This window comes from Chiloscyllium plagiosum, chromosome 12, assembly GCF_004010195.1.
Source record: "Chiloscyllium plagiosum isolate BGI_BamShark_2017 chromosome 12, ASM401019v2, whole genome shotgun sequence".
NCBI lineage: Eukaryota > Metazoa > Chordata > Chondrichthyes > Orectolobiformes > Hemiscylliidae > Chiloscyllium > Chiloscyllium plagiosum.
In genome coordinates this window covers 56,307,719-56,331,848 of record NC_057721.1, presented here as the reverse complement: position 1 = coordinate 56,331,848, position 24,130 = coordinate 56,307,719, and the positions used below count along the sequence as shown (strand labels likewise).

Sequence of the window (24,130 nt, the reverse complement as noted above, 5' to 3'; positions counted from 1 at the left end):
CCTGTTCCCTGGATGCTGCCTGACCTGCTGCGCTTTTCCAGCAACACATTTTCAGCTCTGATCTCCAGCATCTGCAGACCTCACTTTCTCCATTAACCATAGGAAATGTAGGGTTACAGGGAGAGGGTGGGGGATGCATCTGAGTGGGATCCTCTTTGGAGGATTGGTGTGGACTTGTTGGGCTGAATGGCCTGGTTCCATACTGTATAGATTCTATGTTGTTTGTTGCTGATTCTACCTTCAACTCCTCTCACATTACAAGATTCACAGTCAAATATAAAATGGGTGTAATCACACAGTCTTCAACATCACAACTTACTTCATTATCACCAATACAGTCTGCAATAGTAGTTTAGCTATTCTTAGGTTTACCACTGTGAAAATGTGAGATCTCAATCTCAAATCTCGAACAAGATGGCAGCGGAGTAACAGAGCAGAGAGCTCTTTAACCCAGGATCTAGGAGCTCGTCTACTCTGTCCACTTTTACATTTCTTCTTTCTCTGCTTTTCTTTAATGTTTCCAGTTATTAGTTATTATCAAGATTCATCATATCTTCTTTTAATGGCTTCGGTGGAAGGTTTCACTTGGCCCAGTGACAAAGGGTCTTCCAATAGGCTCATATGGTTGTCTTGGCCAGGTGTGGCAGTCTCCCAGTGTGGCTGTCTTGTCCTGGCATGAAGGTCTTATCCCTGTGTGGAGGTCTCCTCCAGTATTGGCTTCCAGGTATTCCAGCAGCTTGGCAAGCAGTCTCGCTCAGGAGTGGTGTTCTCAGTACAGCATGGCGATCTTTGGCCGATGGTTGTAGGCCAATATTCCAGCAGCCTGATGTGGTGGTCTCCTCCTGGCTGCATTTTCCAAATATTCCATTGTTCCTTAATCGGCTTTCCCTGGGCCCAGGAGTCATTAACTGAACTGTGATGAACTTTGACTTAATTTTACCTTTTTTACTATTATATATAGCTTTTGTTATTAATATAGGCATAGTGGTAGGACGATGTATAAAACTTTTCATTGTGTTTTCATATAAAAGAATATGTGACAATAAATTTATTTTCTATTCTATTCAAATGTGTGCTGTTGAAGATGTAGATGACCAGATACCATTGTGCCTAAAATGTAGTGAGTGCTTGGTGAGTGATGCAGAAAGTAAATTCTCTACCTTAGCAATATACACTGTATGTATCAATGTTTACAAAAATAAGTGTGGCTAGCACTTCTTGCTCTCGGGTTGAATATTTACATTCAGTTCCTGACAACGGGTGTAATGCCGAAGTGATTGTTGGTTTTCTTACTTCAATACACTGAGTGGACAGCGGCTTTGAGCCCTGAGGAAGGGTCACTAGACCCAAAACATCAACTCTGATTTCTCTTCACAGATGCTGCTGAGCATTACCAGCAATTTCTATTTTTGTTTCTGATTTACAGCATCTGCAGTTCTTTTGGTTGTATTGGCTATTTTAAAATTTTCTTCATCATCTCCATTGCAACTTGTGTTTTATGTCTTAGAGATATTCGGATGTGATATATCAGCTTCTACATGTGCAGGAGTTTTATTTGCAGTGCTTCTAAAATATCTGTTCTCATGCTTCCAGCTTCTAGCTTTTGTTTAATTTCTGTTTCTCAGCAATCACACCCAGGTTTGCCTAAAGAGCACACAGTGGCCTGTGAAAAACATACACATATTGATCACTGAGCAATTGAATGCTACACATTTGATAAGGTGTAACTTAAAAGGTTACCACACAAGATAAGAATTCATGGTGTTGTGGGTAATATGTTAATAGGCACTCAATTAATATTAATAGACTTAGATGAAGGGATTAAGCCAAATTTACAGATGATGAAAGCAAGTGTGAGGAGGACACAGAGTCTGCAAAGGTATCTAGATAGGTGAAGTGAACAGGCAATATTTTGACAGATGGACTATCATGTGATTGTCCCTTTTAATGGGAAAAATAGGAAACAAGACTATTATGTAAATGAAGACAGACTACAGAATGCCAGAGTACAGAGAGACCTGGGTGTCATTGTACACAAATGACAAAAAGATTTGTATGCAGATACAGTGAGTAATTAAGAAAGCAAACAAAATATCAGTCTTCAAAGAGAACGGAATATAAAAGTAGGGAAATCTTACCTTAACCAGACAGGATTGGTAAGTCCACACCTAGAGTACTGAGACAGTTTTGGTTTCCTTATTTAAGGCCAAGTACCAGATGTACCCAAGTAATTTACTCATCTAATAATGCTTACTTAAAAGTCAACCACTGACCTTTCACCAAAAAGTCATTCATGTTTCATATATTGTATGCAGAAATTGATCTCTGACTTTTAGCCAAAATATCTTTAATTCTTTGTGCTTACTATCCACTTACTACTTTTAATGTTGTCCTGGCATAAACCCAGTTATTGACAAAATCTAAAATAGCTCTCCATTCAAGATGGCTGATCAACTCTTTGATTCTGTGCAAACCTCTTCCTTTTGCCTGACCTTTGCGGGGCAGTGTTAGTGGGAACAGTCTCCAATCTGACAGCACTATGATAGCAAGATCATGGGAGAGGCTGGATTTCAAACCCGTGAAAATATTGCTCATAAATAGTTAGCCCCTTACTTTCTGGCTAAAAGTCATATTTAGTATTCTTGCCTTGAAGGTAGTTAATGGTTTGATTCCTGCAACCCCTAGATGAAGGGACTTTATGACAAAAGGTTGAGCAGGGTGGATTAAAACTTGTTGGAGTTTCAGAGAATGAGAGATGATCTTATTGAAGCATATAAGAATCTGAAGAAACTTGACAGGATAGATGCTAAAAGGCTCTTTCCCCTTATTAAGACTCTGGAACAAGAGGACACAGTAGCAAAATAAGGAGTCTGCCATTTATTTTTTTTCTCTCTTACAGGGTCATTAATCTTTAGAATTCTATACTCAAATCAGCAGTGGAAGCTGGGTCACTGAATATATTCTAGGCTGAGTTAGAAAGATATTTAATCTATGAACTGCATCAAGATATTATGGGGAACAGAGAGGAAAGTGGAGTTGAAGCCATGATACGAACATCTCTGATGTTATTGAATGGCAGGACAGGTTCAAGGACCTGCTCCTAATTTTTATTTTGTTCTTCTTAACATTCCTAATTTCTTCTGATTAGTTAGTGGTTGAACTGGCTTCCCAAATTTCATGGGGAAGCATTTCTATTTATCCAGCACTGGATAATCATTCAATTTAACAATAGTGAGATGTCAAGGGCAAGACTTATACACTTACTGGTAAGGTCCTGGGAAGTGTTGCTGAGCAAAGAGACCTTGGAGTACAGGTTCATAGTTCCTTGAAACTGGAGTCACGGGTAAATAGGATAGTGAAGAAGATATTTGGTATGATTGCCTTTATTGATCAGTGTATTGACTATAGGAGTTGGGAGGTCATGTTGTGGCTGTACAGGACATTGATGAGGCCACTATTGGAATACTGTATGCAATTATTGTCTCCCTGGTATAGGAAGGATGTTGTGAAACTTGAAAGAGTTCAGAAAAAATTTACAACAATATTGCCAGGGTTGGAGGATTTGAGCAGAATATTCAGGGGCTATTTTCCCTGGAGCATTGGAGGCTGAAGGGTGACCTTATGGAGGTTCACAAAACCATGAGGGACATGGATAGGGTAAAAGTCTTTTCCCTATGGTGGGGGAGTCTTAAACTAGAGGGCAAACGTTTTAGTTGAGAGAGGAAAGATTTAAATGGGACATATTTTTAATGTAGAGGGTGGTGACATATATGGAATGATCTGCCAGAGGAAGTGGTGGAGACTGGTATAATTACAACATTTAAAAGGCATTTGGATGGGTATATGAATATGAAGGGATATGGGCCAGATGCTGGCAAATGAAACCAGATTAATTTAGAATACGGTCAGCATGGGCGAGTTGGATCGAAGGGTCTGTTTCTGTGCTGTGTACCTCTGACTCCATGACTCTAAGACAATTGATGGTGAGGTAAAACTGACTTGTCATCAGCATAGATGTGAAAAATAGCCCTGTGTTTTTGGATAATATCAGCAGAGGGCAGCATATAGCCAAGAAAAAGGGGAGGGCTAAAGATAGATCCTTGGCGAGGTAATGGTCAGGGAGCAAGAAGAGATAATCATCCGGCTATAAATAGGTAAGAATGGAACCAGGAAGAGAATCTGTTGGATGACAGTGGAGAAGAATTGGAGTATAAATGTGCGGCCAATCATGCCAAAGGGATTGATGTGATGTGATTTTTCTAATTCTGTGTGGTATCTTTTCCTGCTGGTTCTGTTCCTAGATTCACTTGAGAGTCTGGTGTCTGTCAGTTTCTCATATTTTGCTTCCTGTCATAGCATCAATAGAGATAAACTTCATCAGACCCCTGCAGAAATTTTCATAAGGCCTCACACAGGACCAGACCACTAAGGAGCACATGGTAATGCACCAGCTTGTCCTGTTTGCTCCCTCAGAATTAAATACCTTGGGAGAAGAGCCACTTCTGTTCCAAGAGGCTCATAATATTTTGCAGCAGCCACCTAAAAAATACAGGCCTCATGCTTTCAGAAAGCATTTTTAAAAAACTATCAACATGGGATGTAAATAAAGTTTAGATGGTCACAAGAAGTGACCATGGCTGTTTTTATCAATTGTTCTAACATATCACCAGAATATTTATGTCACAATTATTTTCTAGGAAAAGTGAGGACTTCAGATGCTGGAGATCAGAGTCGATAATGTGATGCCCTAGATTCTAAGCACAGCAAGTCAGGCATCATCCGAGGAGCAGGAGAATCGACATTTTGGGCTGGAGCCCTTCATCAGGAATGAAGCTTGTTCCTGATGAAGAGCTTACGCTGAAAATGTTGATTCTCCTGCTCCTTGGATGCTGCCTGACTTGCTGCGCTTTTCCAGCATCACACTCTTGACCATGATTATTTTCTGTATGGTTCTCTTGTTTAACAATAGGTAACAGGTAACGTGCTGACACTGAGGTCTGGATCAGTTTGTAAGGAATATCCTAATAAACAAAGACTTCCATATAAAATGGTGAATCAAATAAGTCTACTTTTCAGCAACTATTGCCACACGTCCAACTCCCAGTTATTCATGGGTCAAATATAAAGAGCAGCAGAGTCATAATGAGACTCTCTGCATAATCTGGGACATATGCCATTTCCAGTTTTTACAATTAAAGTGTTATAAAGTATTTACCAACCCCATTTATATGGATGCATTCTGCAAGGCAGCCCTGGACCTATTCAAATTCATAGACTGAGGCCATTCAGCCCATTATGTCTTTGCAGGTCTCTGCAAATGTAACTCAGCTAGGCCCAAGCTGCTACCCACTTAAGTCCCACTCTCAGCACTGCATATTGTCTCTCTTCGAAAACTTAGCTAGTTGCCTCTATAAAGCCACAATTGCATCTTCCTCCACCACATCCTCAGGAGATGAAAACCGGATCCTAATGTATACCATTCAATGTGTACCAACACATTTCCTCACGTCACCATTGCGCCAGTCACCTTAATCAGTGTTATCTGATTCTTGATTTTCCACCAATGAGATTAGTTACTCTCTATCTAATCTATTCAAACCCCTGATAGTCTTGATCAACCCCATAAAGTCTCAAACAAAATGTACCAGCTCAGCCCCATAGTGCTTTTTGTTGGCCTAAGTAAACATCACCGCATCCTCGACTAAATCCTACTTTGAATGTAACTCCCAATTTGTTTGAGACCCTGGTTCTAGCTGTTTATGTGCTCCATTTATAATGACATGACTTAGACTAGAGGTTTTCCTGTGTCTGATGATGTGCGAGTCAGACAAAGCACATATCTGATTTTATGGCAAATATCTCCTGGAACACATTGCCAACCAGTTGTCTTACACCTTAAGACACACCACTCTATATCAATCATGGCACACTAAGATATGCCAAAAGTGTATGCAAGGATTTACATGTATAGCTGCATAATGAATGCTCCTTTCAAGGCCATCTAGTCTTGGTGTGTGATGCAAACCCAAGGTTTCTGTCTCAGAGACTGGAGTGGAACTCACTACATTACAAGATCATCGATTGAATTACATGAACTGAACTATTAATGACATTTGTTGAGTACCATTTAATACAAGAAACCTTAATGATGATATAGCCATTATTTATCTTGATTATTTTGCTTTTTAGCCTTTCTTAGGTTCCTATGGCATATTTGTAAAAGATTTTGCCGTCTTTTATTTGTATCTTTACTTTTCAATTTGTGACCTAAATTAAAGGAACACCAAAGGTATTATTTTCAGATATCAGAAAAGTAAATATAATTATTAGATTTTACACTTGCAGCTACAGTGTCAGATTCATGCCAATATTTTTAAACATTCCTAAAGCCTTCCTAAATCTGTAATTTGTACATTTTTAGATTCTTCCATGAAACCATCATCACTCTCACCTGCCAACCCACAGTCATGTTACTGCCAAAACAATGGAACTTGTGAGAATGAAATCTGTGTTTGTCCAGATGAATGGAAAGGAGACCATTGTGAGATTGGTTTGTACATCTGATCTTTTCTATCTGACAAGTTGACTATGGTGGTAAATTGTTAACAATAACTCATATTTCAATGAAAATTATATTGAACTATTTGTTGGAACAGTTCATGATTACACAATAACAAATGTAATTTGATGACATGCCAAAGAATTGTCATATTTTTAAAAGTAAACCCATAGTTCAGTCTGCCTCTTTATTAACTTTAGAAAATTTCATTTGATTTCCTTGCAGCCAATTTTTGCGAAAAGAGTGAATACAATTCCTCTCAGGGACTGTTCACGTTCCATAAAATTTTAGTCGGATGCTATGGTTATTCTCAAGAAGAGTGTGAACCTTATACTTTAAATGGTATGTTATCTTCTTGTTTTGGTCCTGTCAGATGGTTTGGTTGAATAGCTTACATCAGCAATAATGGTTAACTTAGATGTAAGTTTCTTTCTTATTATATACCTTGCATAAAAGAAAAATCACATAATTTGAACATTATTACATCAGAATATCAAGTTGTCATCTGTCAATCTCAAAACATTGTCAAAACATTTTTGAAAATCTACATTACATTGTGTTTATGAATTGCAATATAAAAAAGTCTAAGATATCCAAGAGATTTTATACATTCTAAAATAAAGAATGCTATTTTTAATATTCTCAGATGTAATTTTTTTTACTGACAGATTGTATTTCAATTTTAAGAATTGCAAGATGGCATTAAATTATAAGGTTTTTGTACCCCTTATATTTCAACAGCAAATATTTCAAAAGCATCACGCCTGTGCACTGAGAAGAATGGAATCATCAGTCTACAAAATGACACATTAACAGATTGCAATGTAAATTTAAAGAATCTTAGTGAGAAGGTATTATCTTATGCCTGACTTGTCTGTTAATAACCCGCTGAGCCAAAGCAAAGGATGAAAAAGAACAAACAATGACATGTGTGCTGTGTCAAAGATATTATCCTCTTAACTAGAGGACAGTTTTGTTTGTACAGAATTGTTGATTTCATCATTGAGATATTTTTATGATCAATCATGAACTTCCCAGAAAAAAATGTAAATGTTTCCAGAATAAATAAGAATTCTATAAAAATGCAAACAAAAACATTGGCAAAGGAGTATCTGATTTCTCTATCCTGATCGTTAAGAAGAAACAGCTTTTATAAAATCAAAACCTTTGACAACCTCGGGACATCTCAAAGTCCTTCAGTCAACAATATATTGTAAATTGTATGTATCATCACTACGTAGGCAGAAATAACATTTAATTATGCACAGCATGGTCCTATCTTTTATTTCAAAGTGTTTCTTGTTCGATACATTTTGGGCAGGACACTGGGAAAACTCAGACTTGGGTCATTCATGGGGATCATTTATGTTCAGTTGAACAAACTGAAGCAGTCCTTTCTGAAAAACAGTACCTCTAGCAATAGAGCTTTCTTCAATACTCTATTGATGTATCAGCAGAGATTATGTTCTCAAATTCCTGGAGTGAAGTTTTAGCCCACAATAAAGAAATGAGAACATAATCTTTGAATGAAGCTAACAAACCAGATGATCAGAACCTACCTTAAAAAAAAGTCCAATTCAACACCAATGAAACTAAATCAATCTTAGAAAGAGATATGAGAATCTATACAATGTTCATCAATATTATAGGGCAGCATGGTGGCTCAGTGCTGCCAGGTACCTGGGTTAAATTCCACTCTGGTGTGATTGTGTGAAGTTTGCACATTTTCCTTGTGTCTGTGTCTCTTTCCTCCTACAGTCCAAAGATGTGCAGGTTGAGTGGATTAGCCATGCTAAATTACCCATAGTGTCCAGGGATGTGTAGGCTAGTTGGGTTAGCCATGGGAAATAAAGGATTACAGAGATAGGGGTTGGGTGCTGTTGAGAGGGTTGGTATGAACATGATGGGCCAAATGGCCTGCTTCCACATTGCAGGCATTCTATGATATTATCTTTCTTATCTATATTTTACCATTGGCTCCTACTAATTATGGAGCTTATAAATATAATCAATGTTTGTATAATATTTGTTTTATTCAAATGACAGATAACGAAATATAGTGGCATTACAGAAGAAGAATTGGTGAAAATTGCAATGGCTGCTCAGATGCTGACCTCTGAACCACATGAACTAACTTCAGAGAACATCAGCCTCGCTGCTCAAATCGTGCAAAACATTTTGAATCAGTCTGATACACTGGACTCAGTTGAGGTGAGATGTAATTACTGTTCCATTCACTTTGAAATGAAATGGTAGAGAGCAGCCTAAACATTAAGTTAAAGGGGAGTTGACAGCTGAGTGGTATTTATCACTGGACTTAATGCAGAAACCCATGCAACGTTCTGAGAACACAGGTTTGAATTGCACCACAGCAGATTGTGGAATTTGAATTCAATAAAAATCTGCTTCACTAATGCCCTTTAGGGAAGGGAACTGCCAACTTTACCTGGTCTGGCCTATATGTGACTCCAGGTTCACAATCATGTGGTTGACTCTTAATTGCTTTCTGGACAATTAGGTATGGGCAATAAATGGTGGCCTAGCTAGCAATACCCTCATCCCATGAATAAGTAAAAACAAAATGAAACCGAGCTGGATAGGCCAAATAGAGTCATAGAGTCATACAGTACATAATTGGATCCATAAGACCATCAGACATAGGAGCAGAAATTAGACCATTCAGCCATCGAGTCTGCTCTGCCATTCAATCATGGTTGATAAGTTTCTCTATTCCATTCTCCCACTTTCTCCCCATAACCTTAGATCCCCTTGATACTCAAGAACCTATCTATGTCAGTCTTAAATTTTACTCAATGACCTGGCCTCCACAGCCCTCTATGGCAATGAATTTCATAGATTCATCTCTCTTTGGCTGAACACTTCTTATTCATGTACTTTTCCAAATGTGTTTTAAATATTATAACTGTACCTGCATCCATTACTTCCTCTGGAAGTTCATTCCACACACGAACCACTCTCTGTATAAAAATAGTTCATGTCTTTTTTTAAATCTTTCCCCTGTCATGTTCAAAAATGTTCCCTAGTCTTTAATACCCCACCTTAGGGAAAAGATACCTGCTGTCACAATACTTGTTCTTTTTACAAGGTTACTATGCCCTCGAGATTTTTCTAGAGGAGGGTAAGTGGCCAGGCTCCAACGCGGCTGAGTTTGAAAGTTTTATTGGGGCTTTTTGCGATCACAGATACACCAAATGAATCGACCAAATTCAGTCCATTTTAATTAGTTTTTGGGCATGAAGTGAGAGAACCATTAAAATTGATTAAGGAGAAATTAATAAGTCAGACTTCAGAGACCATACATTTGAACTGTGTGTCAAATTTTAGAGAATGATTAAATAGAGCTGGGGAGTTGGCTAGGCAGCATTTAAAAGTTATTGGAGTATGGAATGAAACAGGAAACAGACAAGAAATCAAAAATTTGTAATTTTGCTATAGGGTATAAATTATTGAGTTACCTTCCTGAGAAAATTCAAAGTTACCTGAAAGAGTTATTTCTATCACATGGGGAGATATGCTGAAATAATCTGGGAAGTACAAACCTAATTGTGCTTGCTGTAGAAATAGGAGATGCTGTTCTGATTAAGCAACATCCTTATAGGCATTAACTTCTAAAGTTGGCATAGGTTCAGAAGGAGATAGAACACATGCTCCAAGATGGTGTAAACGAAGTGAGTTACAGTGACTGGAGCTTACCCATAGTCATGATACCCAATGGTTATATGTGGACTATCGTAAAGTCAATGCAGTTACAAAAACTGATGCATATCCAATACCACGGTTGGAAGACTGTGTTGAAAAGGTGGGACAAACAACTTACATTGATAAGTTGGACTTGCTCAGAGGCTACTGGCAGGTACCCCTGTCAGAGAGAGCAAAGGCAATTTCGGCTTTCACAATGCCAAATGGACTGTATCAGTTTAAAGTCATGGCGTTTGGTATGAAAAACACTCCAGCAACATTTCAGAGACTGACTAATAAGGTAATTGCAGGATTACCCAAGTGTCTTATGTATATTGATGACCTGGTGATTTTTAGTCACCCATGGAAGGAACATTTACAACATTTATCGGATTTGTTCGATCGACTTCGTAAGGCAGGCTTGGCGTTAACCTAGCTAAGAGTGAATTTGCCAATGCCCAAGTCATCTTCCTGGGCCATGTTATTGGACATGGAAAAATGGTCCCATGGGATGTGAAATCAGAAGTAATTGGGGAATTTCCCATACCATCAACAAAAAGAGCAGTACTACAGTTCCTGGGATTGAGTGGATTTTATCAAAAGTTTGTGCCAAGTTTTAGCAATGTGGCTGCTCCACTCACTGAATTGCTAAAGATAGGCAAGAAGTTTCAGTGGACAGCGGACTGTCAGAAGGCATTTGACAGCCTGAAGACTGTGTTAACCACCGTCCCAGCATTAGCCACACTGATTACACAAAGGCTTTCAAAGTGGCTATCGATGCCAGTGATGTGGGGGTCGGTGCTGCGCTCTTGCAGAAGGATGATGAGAAGATAGAAAGACCTACTGGGTATTTCTCCAGGAAATTGAATGCTCATCAGCAGAAATATTCAACGTTTGAGAAAGAGACTTCAAACTAGGTGTTGGCACTACAACATTTCAGTGTTTATATTACTAACAACATAACTGAGACAATCGTATACACTGATCGTAACCCATTGAAGTTTGTGGAGAAATTTAAGGACAAAAATGCCAGACTGCTTAGGTGGAGCTTATTGTCACAGCCACTTAATTTGAAAACTGTGCATGTGGCAGGACGAGAAAACATGATTACCAATGCATTGTCGAGACTCGAATGAGAAACAGAGGCATTTTGTGGTGGAAGAACTACAGACTGAATCCGAATGTAGTTTGCATGTTTATAGTCATTGCATATATATGTGTGTTTAAAGAACTAACCAATGTTTTTTTTTGGAGGGTTTTGAAAAATGAAGCCACCTTTGGATATTGATGGTTCATTTCTTTTAAGGGGGGAGGTGTCACAGTACTGGTTCTTTTTACAAGGTTACTATGCCCTTGAATTTTTTTCCAGAGAGGGGGTAAGTGGCCAAGTTCCAAGTAGGCTGGGTTTGAAAGTTTTATTGGAAACCTTTGTTTACCTTTAACAGATAGCGCTTCAGGCCAAAAGGTTTCATGTCTTTTAAAAAAACTGGTACACTGTAATCAAAGGGGAGTGGCCAGCTAGCTGCGTAGCTAGCTTTTGACTAGATTACAGTTTTTTTTTATCCATTCAGTCAGTTTAGTTGCAGAAGGGGATGTGTGAAACAGGCTTCTGACCTCTCTCTCTAACTTAAAGCCTGTAAACTCTGGTTTGTTTCAGTTTTACAGTTTGTGCAAGGGGATGTGTATATTGGGAGAAAGTGAGGACTGCAGATGCTGGAGATCAGAGTCGAGAGTGGGGTGCTGGAAAAGCACAGCTGGTCAGGCAGCATCCAAGGAGCAGGAGAATCAACATTGTGGGCAAGAGCTCTTCATCAGGCCCTTCCTAATGCAAGGCTCTTGCCTGAAATGTCGATTCGGCTGCTCCTTGGATGCTGTCTGGCATGCTGTGCTTTTCCAGCACCCCACTCTCGATGTGTATATTGAGACTGATACTAGGCCGGTGGAGTTGTGGACAAGTATTTTCGGAACAGCATCATTAAGTCGGGTTTGGATAGGATAAGTTATCTGGTATTTGGTTTTCTGTTCTTTGTGTTTCATTCCGTAATTTTGTAATACATTTTGTTTGTTTAAAACTTGGCAGTCGAACCAGCTAATTTGCTCTGGGAATATCCACTATACAATTAGCTAAAACAAATAGCAAAGTTACGGTCTGAGCTACCTGCTTAAAAATGTTTTGAGAGGTCTGGCCTAGCTCATAGCACTGCCATTCACCTTGTCTATACCCCTCATGATTTTATAAACCTCTATATGGTCATCCCTCAGGGAGAAAGTGAGGGCTGCAGATGCTGGAGATCAGAGCTGAAAATGTGTTGCTGGAAAAGCGCAGCAGGTCAGGCAGCATCCAAGGAACAGGAGAATCGACGTTTCGGGCACAAGCCCTTCTTCAGGAAGGGCTTGTGCCCGAAACTCCTGTTCCATGGTCATCCCTCAACCTCCTACACTCCAGTGAAAAAGGTTCCAGACTATTCAGCCTCTCCTTACAATTCAAACCCTCCATTCCTGACAACATCCTGGTAAATAATAAATATTGCTGAAAGAACAGGTCAGAAATTGGGACATCTGTGGTGAGTTAAGTCATCTTCTGATTCTACAAGCACAAGCTTGTAGTCACAAGCACAAGTCAGGAGTGTGATGGAACACTTTTCACCAAATTTTCCTTCTTGAGATCCAGGATCCTAGTCTCAGAATCAACTACCTAGCCTTCCGTCGCAGTAACTTTGTTGCTATTCATCTGCAGATTGTACGTACTGTTGCTATAAGTGTCTATCATTGAAGGAATAAATATTGAGTGCAGTAGTTGGGCTGTATTGCTCTGTTCTGGATGATGTTGATTGACTTGGCAATTTATTTGCTTTGAAATGCATATGAGAATCTAAACAACTGTGGTTTTCGGTTTATGCTTTACAGGCTGCTTCTTTGGCAATAAATACAATCAGTCAGCTTCTCAATGTTAATGAAACGGCATTTGATCCCACAAATAAAGATATCTTTAACATCACACAAAGGTAAGATAATTTTCAGGTGTGTGTTGCTATTGAAAACACAATCTGGCAATACCAGCCAGCAAAGGAAAACTGTGGTTCTATGATTTTATCAGTTGAACTGGGAATTATGGCTGTCCACTTACTTATTCATATGTTCATTGTATACATTATTGAGAAACAGGAATTGTTTGACGCTGAACCTCTCACATAAATACTTTGACAGTAGAAGAAAAATTTGTAGTTGTTACATTTTTCAGACTTCTTAAAGCTTTCTTTATGCAGTTTGAAGCAATGAAGTCCAGATATCCTTTCAGCAAGTCCTATTTGGTGCTCAGTTATGTTATACCTTCATAAGGTTCCTCCTCCAGACCTCAAAATTGATGCAGCATCATAGCAGAACTTAATCATATTGAACAATGAACAAGCAATACTTTGTTATTTATATGTCCATACAAAATTTATCTCCAAGGAGACAAGAAATAAGAAGCAGACAGCCTGGAAATTTAACTGTGCCCCATAAATGAGAGCTGATAGCATGCTCAGTAATCAACAGTATCATGTATCAATATTAACATGAAGGTCTGGTGGAAACTCATGAACAGAACTCAGATGCTAAGTAGAACAACTCATTAGCTACTCATCCTTTTAAGAGGAAATTGAGATAAAATGAGGGGAATGGTCCAGCCAAAGCACACATGTTCTCTTTTGCTATTTAATAGGCTCTGGGCCCAGTGGTCAGTAGGAGTAGCTGAATCATATTCCTCTCAAGGTTAGAAAGATCTGCAGGGCTGTACTCTGCTTCAACAAAAACAACTTATCACAGAATTTTGAAGGCTGGAACATCCAAAAGGTCAGGCAACATCTTGAGAAAGAGAAAAAATTACATTCTGTGATTTACCATCAGAACTGGACATTTGACAAGACATCATCAATCTGAAATATGAACACTGTTTCTCTCTCCACAGATGTTGCATGACCTGTTGAACATTTACAGCATTTTCTGTTTTCACTTTTGGTCACACTTTTGCCATGGAAACTTAGATTTTTGTCAATTTGCCAGTGTCGGGGGGCCAGTGTTGACAGAAGTTTGGGGCTGGCTTACAATATGGTGGTTATTCTGTGTGTGATTATTCCAGTGTAGTGACATCCTCAACATCTCCTTTTCAGAAAATGTAATTGATCCTAGTCCTAAAGGGTTGCTCTCTCATTAGAGACACATGACAGATGATGAGTTTAACCTGAGTGTGACCACACCTCAGGAAAGGGAAAAGGTTGAGACAGGAATATCTATCATAGTGACCTTACCTGTGTGGGAATTGAATACCACACTATTGTCATCACCCTGCATTGCAAACCAGCCAACTGAGCTAACTGTCTGCAGAGTTAGACAAGAATCTGTGTGCTCAACCAGAATAGTAAAGATTTGCAGATTCGTATATCTTCTAAGAAAACTTGAGATACTGCTAATTGGGATTGTTGTTTGGGCTTTAGTTAGCTCATGAATACCCAAAGTATCACGCAGGATCAAAATTAAAGCTGAAACAATAATGACCGAACATTGGCCCTACCTGTATGTATTTTAGAAAGGAAAGAGATTCTTATTAAATCTTTGAGGGAAATGCACTCTTTATATTTATTCATTGTATAAGGGTCCTCTGAAACAAATAAATGTCATGGTTCAAAAAGACAAGAAATACTCTGCTGACAACTATGATTTTCATAGGTTAATGATTGTAGTGTCAGTCAAATTTCACCACAATCCACCTCAAAAATAAAAACAATTTCATGGCAAATAACCACTAGATTCAAACTTAAAATGTTCCATTTGCTTGTGGTATTTATTGAAAACAGATGTTACTTTAGTAAGAGTAAGAAAGATTGAGACCTCCAGTTTCATCAGCCCTTGTACCAATAATATGTAATATGAATGCAAACCAATAATGTGACTAAAAGATTATAGCATAACTACAATGGGCCAAACTTCTGTGAAATCATGGAGACTCTGTAGATCTTTAGAAATGGTCAACCAGGGCCATTTATGGGATTTCTTGCCCCATTTCTGGCATCCTGCTTCTCTGGCTTGGCATGTCAGTTTGCTTTCCTGACCTGGCTGGTTCTATTGTGGAGTAGGCATCTCCTGCATCCCCACAATTGTTGTGGAGTTAAGACAGGTTCTGAAAGATTCATGATTGACAGCCCCTTGGAATTGTCATGAACGATAATATGGATTCAGAAACCAAGAACCAATACTACTACTATAGCGGCAGAATCTGCTGCTATATTCTGCATTGTCCTGTTTGTAGGCATTTTCATCCAGCTTTGTGCTGTTCCCTCATAGTTAGAGTTGGATTTAGAATTAGATTAGAATTAGATTTTATTGTCACATGTAGTCAAGTACAAGAATACAGTAGGAGCACAGTGAAAAGTGTACAAAGTCGCCATTATCTGGCACCATCTTGTTTACGGACTTGATTACAAAACCGGAATTTAAAAAAAACAGCAGAAATAAAGGACAAAGCCAAAAGGAGTAAGAAATGTCCAGATATTAAAGTCGTATTTCAGTCTTATCTCCATGCAGACACCTGGCCAAGCCGTAGCCAGGAGTCTGACACAACCCTCTCCTAACAATTCTTCCATGTGACAAGTGGGAAATGAAAAATTGCAGTCGCCTGGTCATTTAACCTCATCACTGATGAAAATGTGTTGCTGGAAAAGCGCAGCAGGTCAGGCAGCATCCAAGGAACAGGAGAATCGACATTTCGGGCCCGAATTGTTGATTCTCCTGCTCCTTGGATGCTGCCTGACCTGCTGCGCTTTTCCAGCAACACATTTTCAGCTCTGATCTCCAGCATCTGCAGTCCTCACTTTCTCCTCCTATTTAACCTCACCACCCATAATGTCAGAGATTGGCAAGATTATGTCAGATTGCTGACCTGGTGGCATCATGCCATATTTTATATAAGTAGGGAGTGATCCCAGCTAAAATGAGGCCATGAAATCCATGTGTATTTGTGTACATGTGTTTCTAATGCTTGCAAATAAGGTACCTATTTTAAATTTCATTCTAGTGTGACACAGATTTTGGGAGATGTCCTCACAGATTTGGAAATCAGTTTCAGCCAGGTGGTCCAGCCCAATCTTGCAGCCTCATCCATCATTTTACAGAATGGTACGACACATGGAATTATGCTGTCTGTATTAAAAGGTACTACCTTACTTGATCTTAGTTTTGTTACAGAATACAGGGCTGGAGAGCATCTACAGAAAAACTTTTGTTTTTTAGATAACAAGAAGCTTGCTTGTATGATAGTAATAAGTTGAAACTTTATTGCTGGAACAGCACAGCAGGTCAGGCAGCATCCAGGGAACAGGAGATTCGACGTTTCGGGCACAGGCCCTTCTTCAGGAATGAGCAGAGAGTGTTCAGCAGGAGAAGATAAAAGGTAGGGAGGAGGGACTTGGAGGAGGGGAGTTGGAAATGTGATAGGTGGAAAGAGGTCAAGGTGAGGGTGATAGGTCGGAGTAGGATGGAGGCGGAGAGGTCAACAAGAAGACTGCAGGTCAGGAAGGCGACGTGGTCGACGGTGCCCTCCACCGCATCTCCTCCACTTCCAACTCCCCTCCTCCAAGTCCCTCCTCCCTAACTTTTATCTTCTCCTGCTGAACACTCTCTGCTCATTCCTGAAGAAGGGCCTGTGCCCGAAACGTCGAATCTCCTGTTCCCTGGATGCTGCCTGACCTGCTGTGCTGTTCCAGCAATAAAGTTTCAACTTTGATCTCCAGCATCTGCAGACCTCACTTTCTCCTGATAGTAATAAGTACAACTACATCTGATCAGGCATAATTACCAAGATCTTAGGGAGCTGGTATCACCTCCCAATGAAAGCTAAAGTTGAACTCCATGACTCTTCCTGCAGGCTCTGTGGGTCACAACTGATTGGGTGAAGCCTATGTAACACGAATGTTGACATTTTCAAGACCACTATCTGATTATAGATCTCTTCCCAAGCATTTCTCCACATAGTTAACCTCCTATACAATCATGTATATAATCTTACTGCATTTAGTACCAACCCAAGTCATCCCAACTCACAAATTTCACAAATGGAAGTGAGCCAGACAAGGAACAATAGAAATAACACTGCACAGAAGGGGGCCATTTGGCCTGTCTTGTCCATGCCAACCAAAAGACACCTAGATACCCTTTCTAATCCCACCTTTCTGCACATGACCCATTGCCCTGCAGCTTACAGCACTTAATGGGAAGATCCAGGCATTTTTTGAAAGAATTTAGGGTCTCTACCATGAACTCAGGTGGCGAATTCCAGACCCTACCATCCTCTGTGCAAAAAATATTATTCCTCATGTGCCCTCTAATCCTTCTGCCACATAGCTTGAATTTATGACTCCAGGATTTTGAATTATCTGCCTACTCTATCTCTACCTCTCATAATTCTGTATACTTCAATTAAATTGCCCTTGGACTTCTCCGTTCCAAGGAAAACAACTCCAACTTCTCCAATCTCTCCTTATAGCTACACTTCTTCAGTCCTGGTGACACTTTAGTAAATTTTCTCTGTATTCTGTCCAGAGTGGTTATGTCTTTTCTATAATGTGGTGACCAGAACATTTCACACTTTTCTCAGTATGTACTCTCTTCAGCCTAGGAAGAATAGTAAATCTTTTGGTTGAGAATTGTGGATCAGTAGGTCATTATTCTGCCAAAACAAAGATCAATAAACAGTACAGCACTGGAGCAGGCCCCTTGGCCCACCAAGTCTGTCCCAATACCTTTCTAAACTAACAACCTTTTGCCTCCATCAGGTCTGTATCCCTCTATTCCCTGCCTACTCATGTATCTGTCAAGATGCCTCTTAAACTTCACAATTGTATCTACTTCTGTCACCTCCTCTGGCAATGCATTCCAGGCATTTACCATGTTTTGTGTAAAAACTTGCCTCTCACATCTCCTTTAAACTTTCTCCATTTTACCTTATAAGATCTTCAACACAGATCCTGGGCCACCACACCATTGACTGAGTTCTGGCTGGAGACCAGGTAATTCCTAAGTGTCCCTGTATTCTTACCAGTACATTGTCCTGAAGGGAATCTGGGATAACTAATCTCCTATCGTGCAATAGTAAGTCATCTTAAATTGCAAAATGTTATTGCTGCTCAAAGTCTGTATTCTTAGCCAACTTATTGGACTTCACAAATTCACACAACGGAGGATTTTTAGTGTCATGCTCCCAGCTGACGGTGTTACTGGAAATGTCAAATCCCAAAATAAGATCAGGCTGGATAGACCATAAGTTTTATTGTTTTTTTTTGTTTGCAGTGAAGGTCAGTCATTGAACATATTCACAAGATGCTGCTAAAGTACTCTTGATAAAAGAATGTACAAGTGTTTTACACAAAAGAGAAACACGAACCATAATACACTATTTGATATGGTTTTATTACAAATATCAGAAAGATAGACTAAACTTTTATCCCAAGAGCAACCTTACAGATATTTAAACTTCAGTGAAGAATCACCCGTCTCCACTCTAAAGATCCATGTTCAGCTAGCACAGCAGAAAACTGTTTCTTCTCGACAAGTATCTGCATTCCCCCAGTGCTATTTTCTTTGGTTAATGTCTGTTCCTGAGACATTTAAACTAGCTGCTCACTTACTACTCTTATTTTCAACAGCTTGCTGGGATATCTTTTCCTCTTTGATGCTTCCATAGTCTTCTGCTTCTGAGTTTTCTTCTAAACAACTTTGGACTTTTACCCAGCCCTGAGCTAATTTTCTGGGCAGTCTGCAGATGTTGGTGGCTTGGCATTTCTCTTTCAACTGTTCACAGTTTCCCGGTCTTATACCCCAAAGCATTGGTTTTTATATTGTCAATATATTAAATTGAAATTTGATAGATGTTTGGTTTTTCTTTTGGGTATATTTTAAACTGATTGGCCTAATTCAAGTTTGTTTTTATCTCCATGCAACCAGCTAGTCTAGCTGCTGGAACAAAGTTTACATTATATTTTGTTCAGAACACTTGGTACTGTCAGGTAGCTCTGCTAGTTTTTAACTTTTTGAAAGGTATAATAACTCTATACCTTCATAACAGCTGTTAATGGCCTCCTCTGTCTGACTGAACTGTTTATGTCTAAATGGAGCTGATTCCAGGTCCTTCTCTCTTTCTCTTTGGGTTGTAAACCTCAAGTCAGCAAATACTAGAAGAATTATCTCCTGGGGACATAGGGAGCAAGGCGGAATAGGGGGAAGTGGGTTGTTAGACATTTAGCTAAAACTATATGATTTTTTCAAAATACTGACTTCAGCTCTGTTCAAAATGACCTCCAGACTTTAAAAAACAATCATATCTTCACAAAATTGTTATCTGAAAATCTATTTTCCTTCACTTTAGAACCTAAGTTTTCAAATAAAAATACTATATTATAAGCTTTTGATACATCAGGGAAAGATGATTTTTATTAATAAAGCTCTTTCCCCTCCTTCTGACTCTCTGCTGAAACTTGGGGAGACAAAGAGATACAGGTGAAGAACGAATAAAGAATGAGAAGTTTTAAGAGGTTCATAAGTTATTGAGGAGATTGAGAGGACCATAAATAAACTAGGAGGGAGAGAGAAGATAGACAGATAAACAGATATAACAAAAAAAAGAACATACATCTGAACCAAAGCACTAGGAGCAGGAGTAGGCCACCTGATCCCTCGAGGCTGCTCTGCCATTCAACAAGATCATGGCTGATCTTTTTGTGGCCTCAGCTCCACTTACCTGCTGACTCATCACAACCATTAATTCCTTTACTGTTCAAAAATCTATCTATCTTTGCCTTAAAAACATTCAATGAGGTAGCCTCAACTGCTTCACTGGGCAGGGAATTCCATGGATTCACAATCCTTTGTGTAAGAAGTTCCTCCTTAGCTTAGTCCGAAATCTGGTCTCTCTTATTTTGAGGATATGCCCCCTAGTTTTAGTTTCAACCACCATTGGAAACAATTTCCCTGCTTCAATCTTATCGATTCCTTCCATAATTTTATATGTGCCTATATGATCCCCCTACATTCTTCTAAATTGCAAAAGGCAGAATTTAATTCCCTGCAATATCCACACAAGGATTCCAATATATTTTAACAGAAGAACATAAGTTTATCATTCAAGGAAAATAAACAGTCAAAGTTATACCCAAGACATTTTAGAAAGATCTTAACATATACAGCAAAACAACGCTTTAATTTTTTTCCCTAGAAACATCCTCGTGAAGTGTCATTATTATCTTAACTCTTTAATTTCATATTTAACTGACTCTACCCAGTTTTGTAGCCATAGAGAAAATGTTCAAGTACCATTGATCTAAACCTCTTTTCAATTTTATCAACTTGAAAACATTTACACAAACTCTCATAGATTAGAGACTTCTATTGATATGAAATCTAAACAGAAGAAAGGCTTACTCTTCTGAAGTGAATTCAAGTTATTAACGGCCCCAGTTTTTTTTCTGTATGTCATAAAAGTTCAACTTTGTGAACACTTCGTCAATTAAGTCCACAGGAACTTAATCAAAGTATTAACTTGAATTATATGCTTGCTTGACAATAATATTAGTTAGTTCACTGTTCCAAATATCCTTCTACCATCTTAAAACAATGCTAAAAATCACAAAATGCCAGGTTTTAGTCCAGCAGGTTTATTTGGAAACATTAGCTTTTGGAGTGCTGCTCTGTGACAACCACCTGATGAAGGAGTGGCGCTGGTGTTGGTGATTTTTAACTTTGTCCACCCCAGTCCAACACCAGCACTTCCAAATCATCTTAAAACAAAGCAGTCACCTTCATAGAATTAAAAGACACATCTATTTTGCTTTTACTTTTAAATCTATATTCCAAATGATTGCAATCTACTATACACTTTTTATCACAAGTGCAAAGTCAATATTAAATCACACTAAATTCCTACTAATCCAAGGTTACTCCTACAGATATGTTGAGAAAATATTGAAGATGGACCATTATCATCTGGTATTTTCAGACTTTGCTGTGTCCCAGCAAGATGAGAACATTTCAACTTACTGACATTTCTGAAATTATGCATTGTCTCAATTACAGGACACGATGACACCTTAGTGTCAAACCGAATTGAATTGAACACCAATGCCACAAAATTCTTACTCAATACAAATGCAGAAGTTCAAATGTTTGTCAATGTTTCCACAAGTAAGTATGTTGCTCTCTGTTTTCTTCACAGAAGCCATTTCAGAAACTTTAAAAAAAATTTTGAGAGTTGCTTTTCATTATCCTAAGATTGAGGATTTCTGTGTTACAACTAATGATGATATAATCAGTTTTATAACGACTAACTTAAAATTCCCAAATCAGTCAAGTGCAGAATTTCCAAGACATTTTAGAAAGATCTTAACGTAAACAGCAAAACAAAGTTTTAATCATTTTCCTAGAAACATCCTCTGTGGATGTTCAATTCTTATCTTAACTCTTTAATTGCTTATTTAACTGACTCTACCCAGTTTTGGAGCCCTAGAGAAAATTTTCAAGTACTGTTGATCTAAACTTCTTTTCATTTCTATTAGCTTGATACAATTCCATGTCATTATAGTCTTTATGAAGGTGTGATTAATCCACAGGTTGAGACTAATGTTCCTGAAAGGCTCAGGTATAACAGAACAACATCAAGCTATGGAAACAGGAATTGTTGGAAAGGCTCAGCAGGTTTGGTAGCTGCCAGACCCGTTAAGCCTTTCCAGCAATTCCTGTTTTCATGTCTGATTACCAGCAAACACAGTTCTTTCGGGTTTTATCAGGGTATGGAATTGAGTTCAGAGTTTCCTTTAATACCACAGTGGCTCAGTGGTTAGCACTGCTACCTCAGCACCAGAGACCCGGGTTCGATTCCAGCCTTGGGCGACTGTCTGTGTGGAGTTTGCACATTCTCCCTGTGTCTGTGTGGGTTTTCTCTGGGTGCTCCGGTTTCCTCCCACAATCCAAGATGTGCAAGTCGGGTGAATTGGCTGTGCTAAATTGCCCATGCTCTTAAGTGTAATAGTCAGAGGGAGATGGGTCTGGGTGGGTTACTCTTTGGAGGGTCGGTGTGAACTTATTGGACTGAAGAGCCTGTTTCCACACTGTAGGGAATCTAATCTAATCAAAAAAAAACGATTGTTTTGAAGAAAGGAGATGAGGGATAAAACATTAATGATAGGGGAGTTGGAAAACAGGTGGTGATTCATCTTCTGCCTCCCAAATCGTTAAAACAACAAGAATCTGATTTAATGTTATATTAAAGCTGCTTCCAAATTTCAAAGTAGATTATTTCAAGGGCGCTTGCTATCTTTTACATCAGTTTGACACAATCTTGTTACCAGTGCCCATAATGTCACAATGCTTTCTTCCCTCGCAGGAATGAATTTCTGTAGAACACAAGTTTGGCTGAGAATCTGCCCCACACAACTGTAATTGACTTTGAAACATGAAAATGGCTTTGTATAGAACAAAGAACTGTGGATGCTGGGGATCTGAAACAAAAACAGAAACTGCTGTAGAAACCCAGCAGGTCTGGCAGCATCTGTGGGGAGAAAACAGAGCTAACGTTTTGAATCTGGTGACTCTTCATCAGATCTAATAGCAGCTGGGGAAAAGTGGCCTTTATGCTGATGATGGGGGTGGGCATGCGACATGTTTCACCCACATTTTTGTCTCAGGCCTGCTGCAGTGGTCCAGTGAGGCTCAGCACAAGCAGGAAGAACAGCATCTCATCTTTTGCTTCAGTGCCCCACCACACCCTGATCCTGCATGGTGTGGGTTGCTTTCAGCACAGGGAATCCATTCCCACCCACTCTTTGTTCTATAATCATGATATTGGTTGCTTTCAGCACAGCCCACCTACACTATCCTATTCATAGCTTTCGTTATCACTTATTCGGGTTACTATCAGTGTCCCCTTGTCTGCCCAATCCTTTCATATCTCGCTTTCTTGAGTTCCGTCTCCACCTCTCCTCTCATTTCTCCCACTGCACTCATTGCCTTCAGCGTACCACTTTTCCCTCGCTGCCATCAGTTCTGATGAAATGTTACCAGACACAAAACATTAATTTTGTAATCTCCCCATAGATGCTGCCAGACCCGATCCTCTAGCAATTTCTGTTTTTTGTTTCAAATGTGTTTGTACGGCAAGCAGAGATAAGTAGGAAAGTTCTACGTAGAAGTGAAACATGGAAATTGTTACCTTGGCCTATCTAACCAAAACCTAGGCGGGGTTTACCCTCTAATACAGCAATAGTTCTAACAACATTTACAACTCATTTTTTTCTCAGACACCTATCCAGACTAATCTGGAATGTCCTAACTAAAATTCAATCCACAGCCTCAGTGCTCTCTATTCTGGATTAGTAGTGCTGGAAGAGCACAGCAGTTCAGGCAGCATTCAAGGAGCAGTGAAATCAACGTTTCGGGCAAAAGCCCTTCATCAGGAATAAAGGCAGTGAGCCTGAAGCGTGGAGAGATAAGCGAGAGGAGGGTGGGGAAAAAGTAGCATAGAGTACAATGGGTGAGTGGGGGAGGGGATGAAGGTGATAGGTCAGGGAGGAGAGGGTGGAGTGGATAGGTGGAAAAGGATATAGGCAGGTAGGACAAGTCCGGACAAGTCATGGGGACAGTGTTCTTCCCACCCTACCTCTTGCAAAAATGCCATCCCATATTCCCAATTCCTCCGCCTCCCCTGTATCTGCTCCCAGGAGGACCAGTTCCACCACAGAACACGCCAGATGACCTCCTTCTTTAGAGACTGCAATTTCCCTTCCCACGTGGTTAAAGATGCCCTCCAACGCATCTCGTCCACATCCCGCACCTCCGCCCTCAGACCCCACC

The 24,130-nt window shown here is 39.4% G+C and overlaps 1 protein-coding gene across 5 annotated transcripts in view; it reads left to right on the top strand.

The window, feature by feature from the left end:
• Window positions 1–24,130, top strand: part of adgrg7.1 (adhesion G protein-coupled receptor G7, tandem duplicate 1) — a 70,201-nt gene that overhangs the window by 4,623 nt on the left and 41,448 nt on the right. The window contains exons 2-9 of one of the 5 annotated variants that reach the window (XM_043701135.1): window positions 1,085–1,131; window positions 6,422–6,550; window positions 6,785–6,901; window positions 7,301–7,410; window positions 8,606–8,770; window positions 13,166–13,263; window positions 16,311–16,447; window positions 21,359–21,466. In XM_043701135.1, the coding sequence (XP_043557070.1) occupies window positions 6,430–6,550; window positions 6,785–6,901; window positions 7,301–7,410; window positions 8,606–8,770; window positions 13,166–13,263; window positions 16,311–16,447; window positions 21,359–21,466 (856 nt within the window). In that variant the 5' untranslated portion in view covers window positions 1,085–1,131; window positions 6,422–6,429. The remainder of the gene's footprint in view (window positions 1–1,084; window positions 1,132–6,421; window positions 6,551–6,784; window positions 6,902–7,300; window positions 7,411–8,605; window positions 8,771–13,165; window positions 13,264–16,310; window positions 16,448–21,358; window positions 21,467–24,130) is intronic. The other 4 variants (XM_043701134.1, XM_043701132.1, XM_043701133.1 and 1 more) reach the window with 4 other exon arrangements.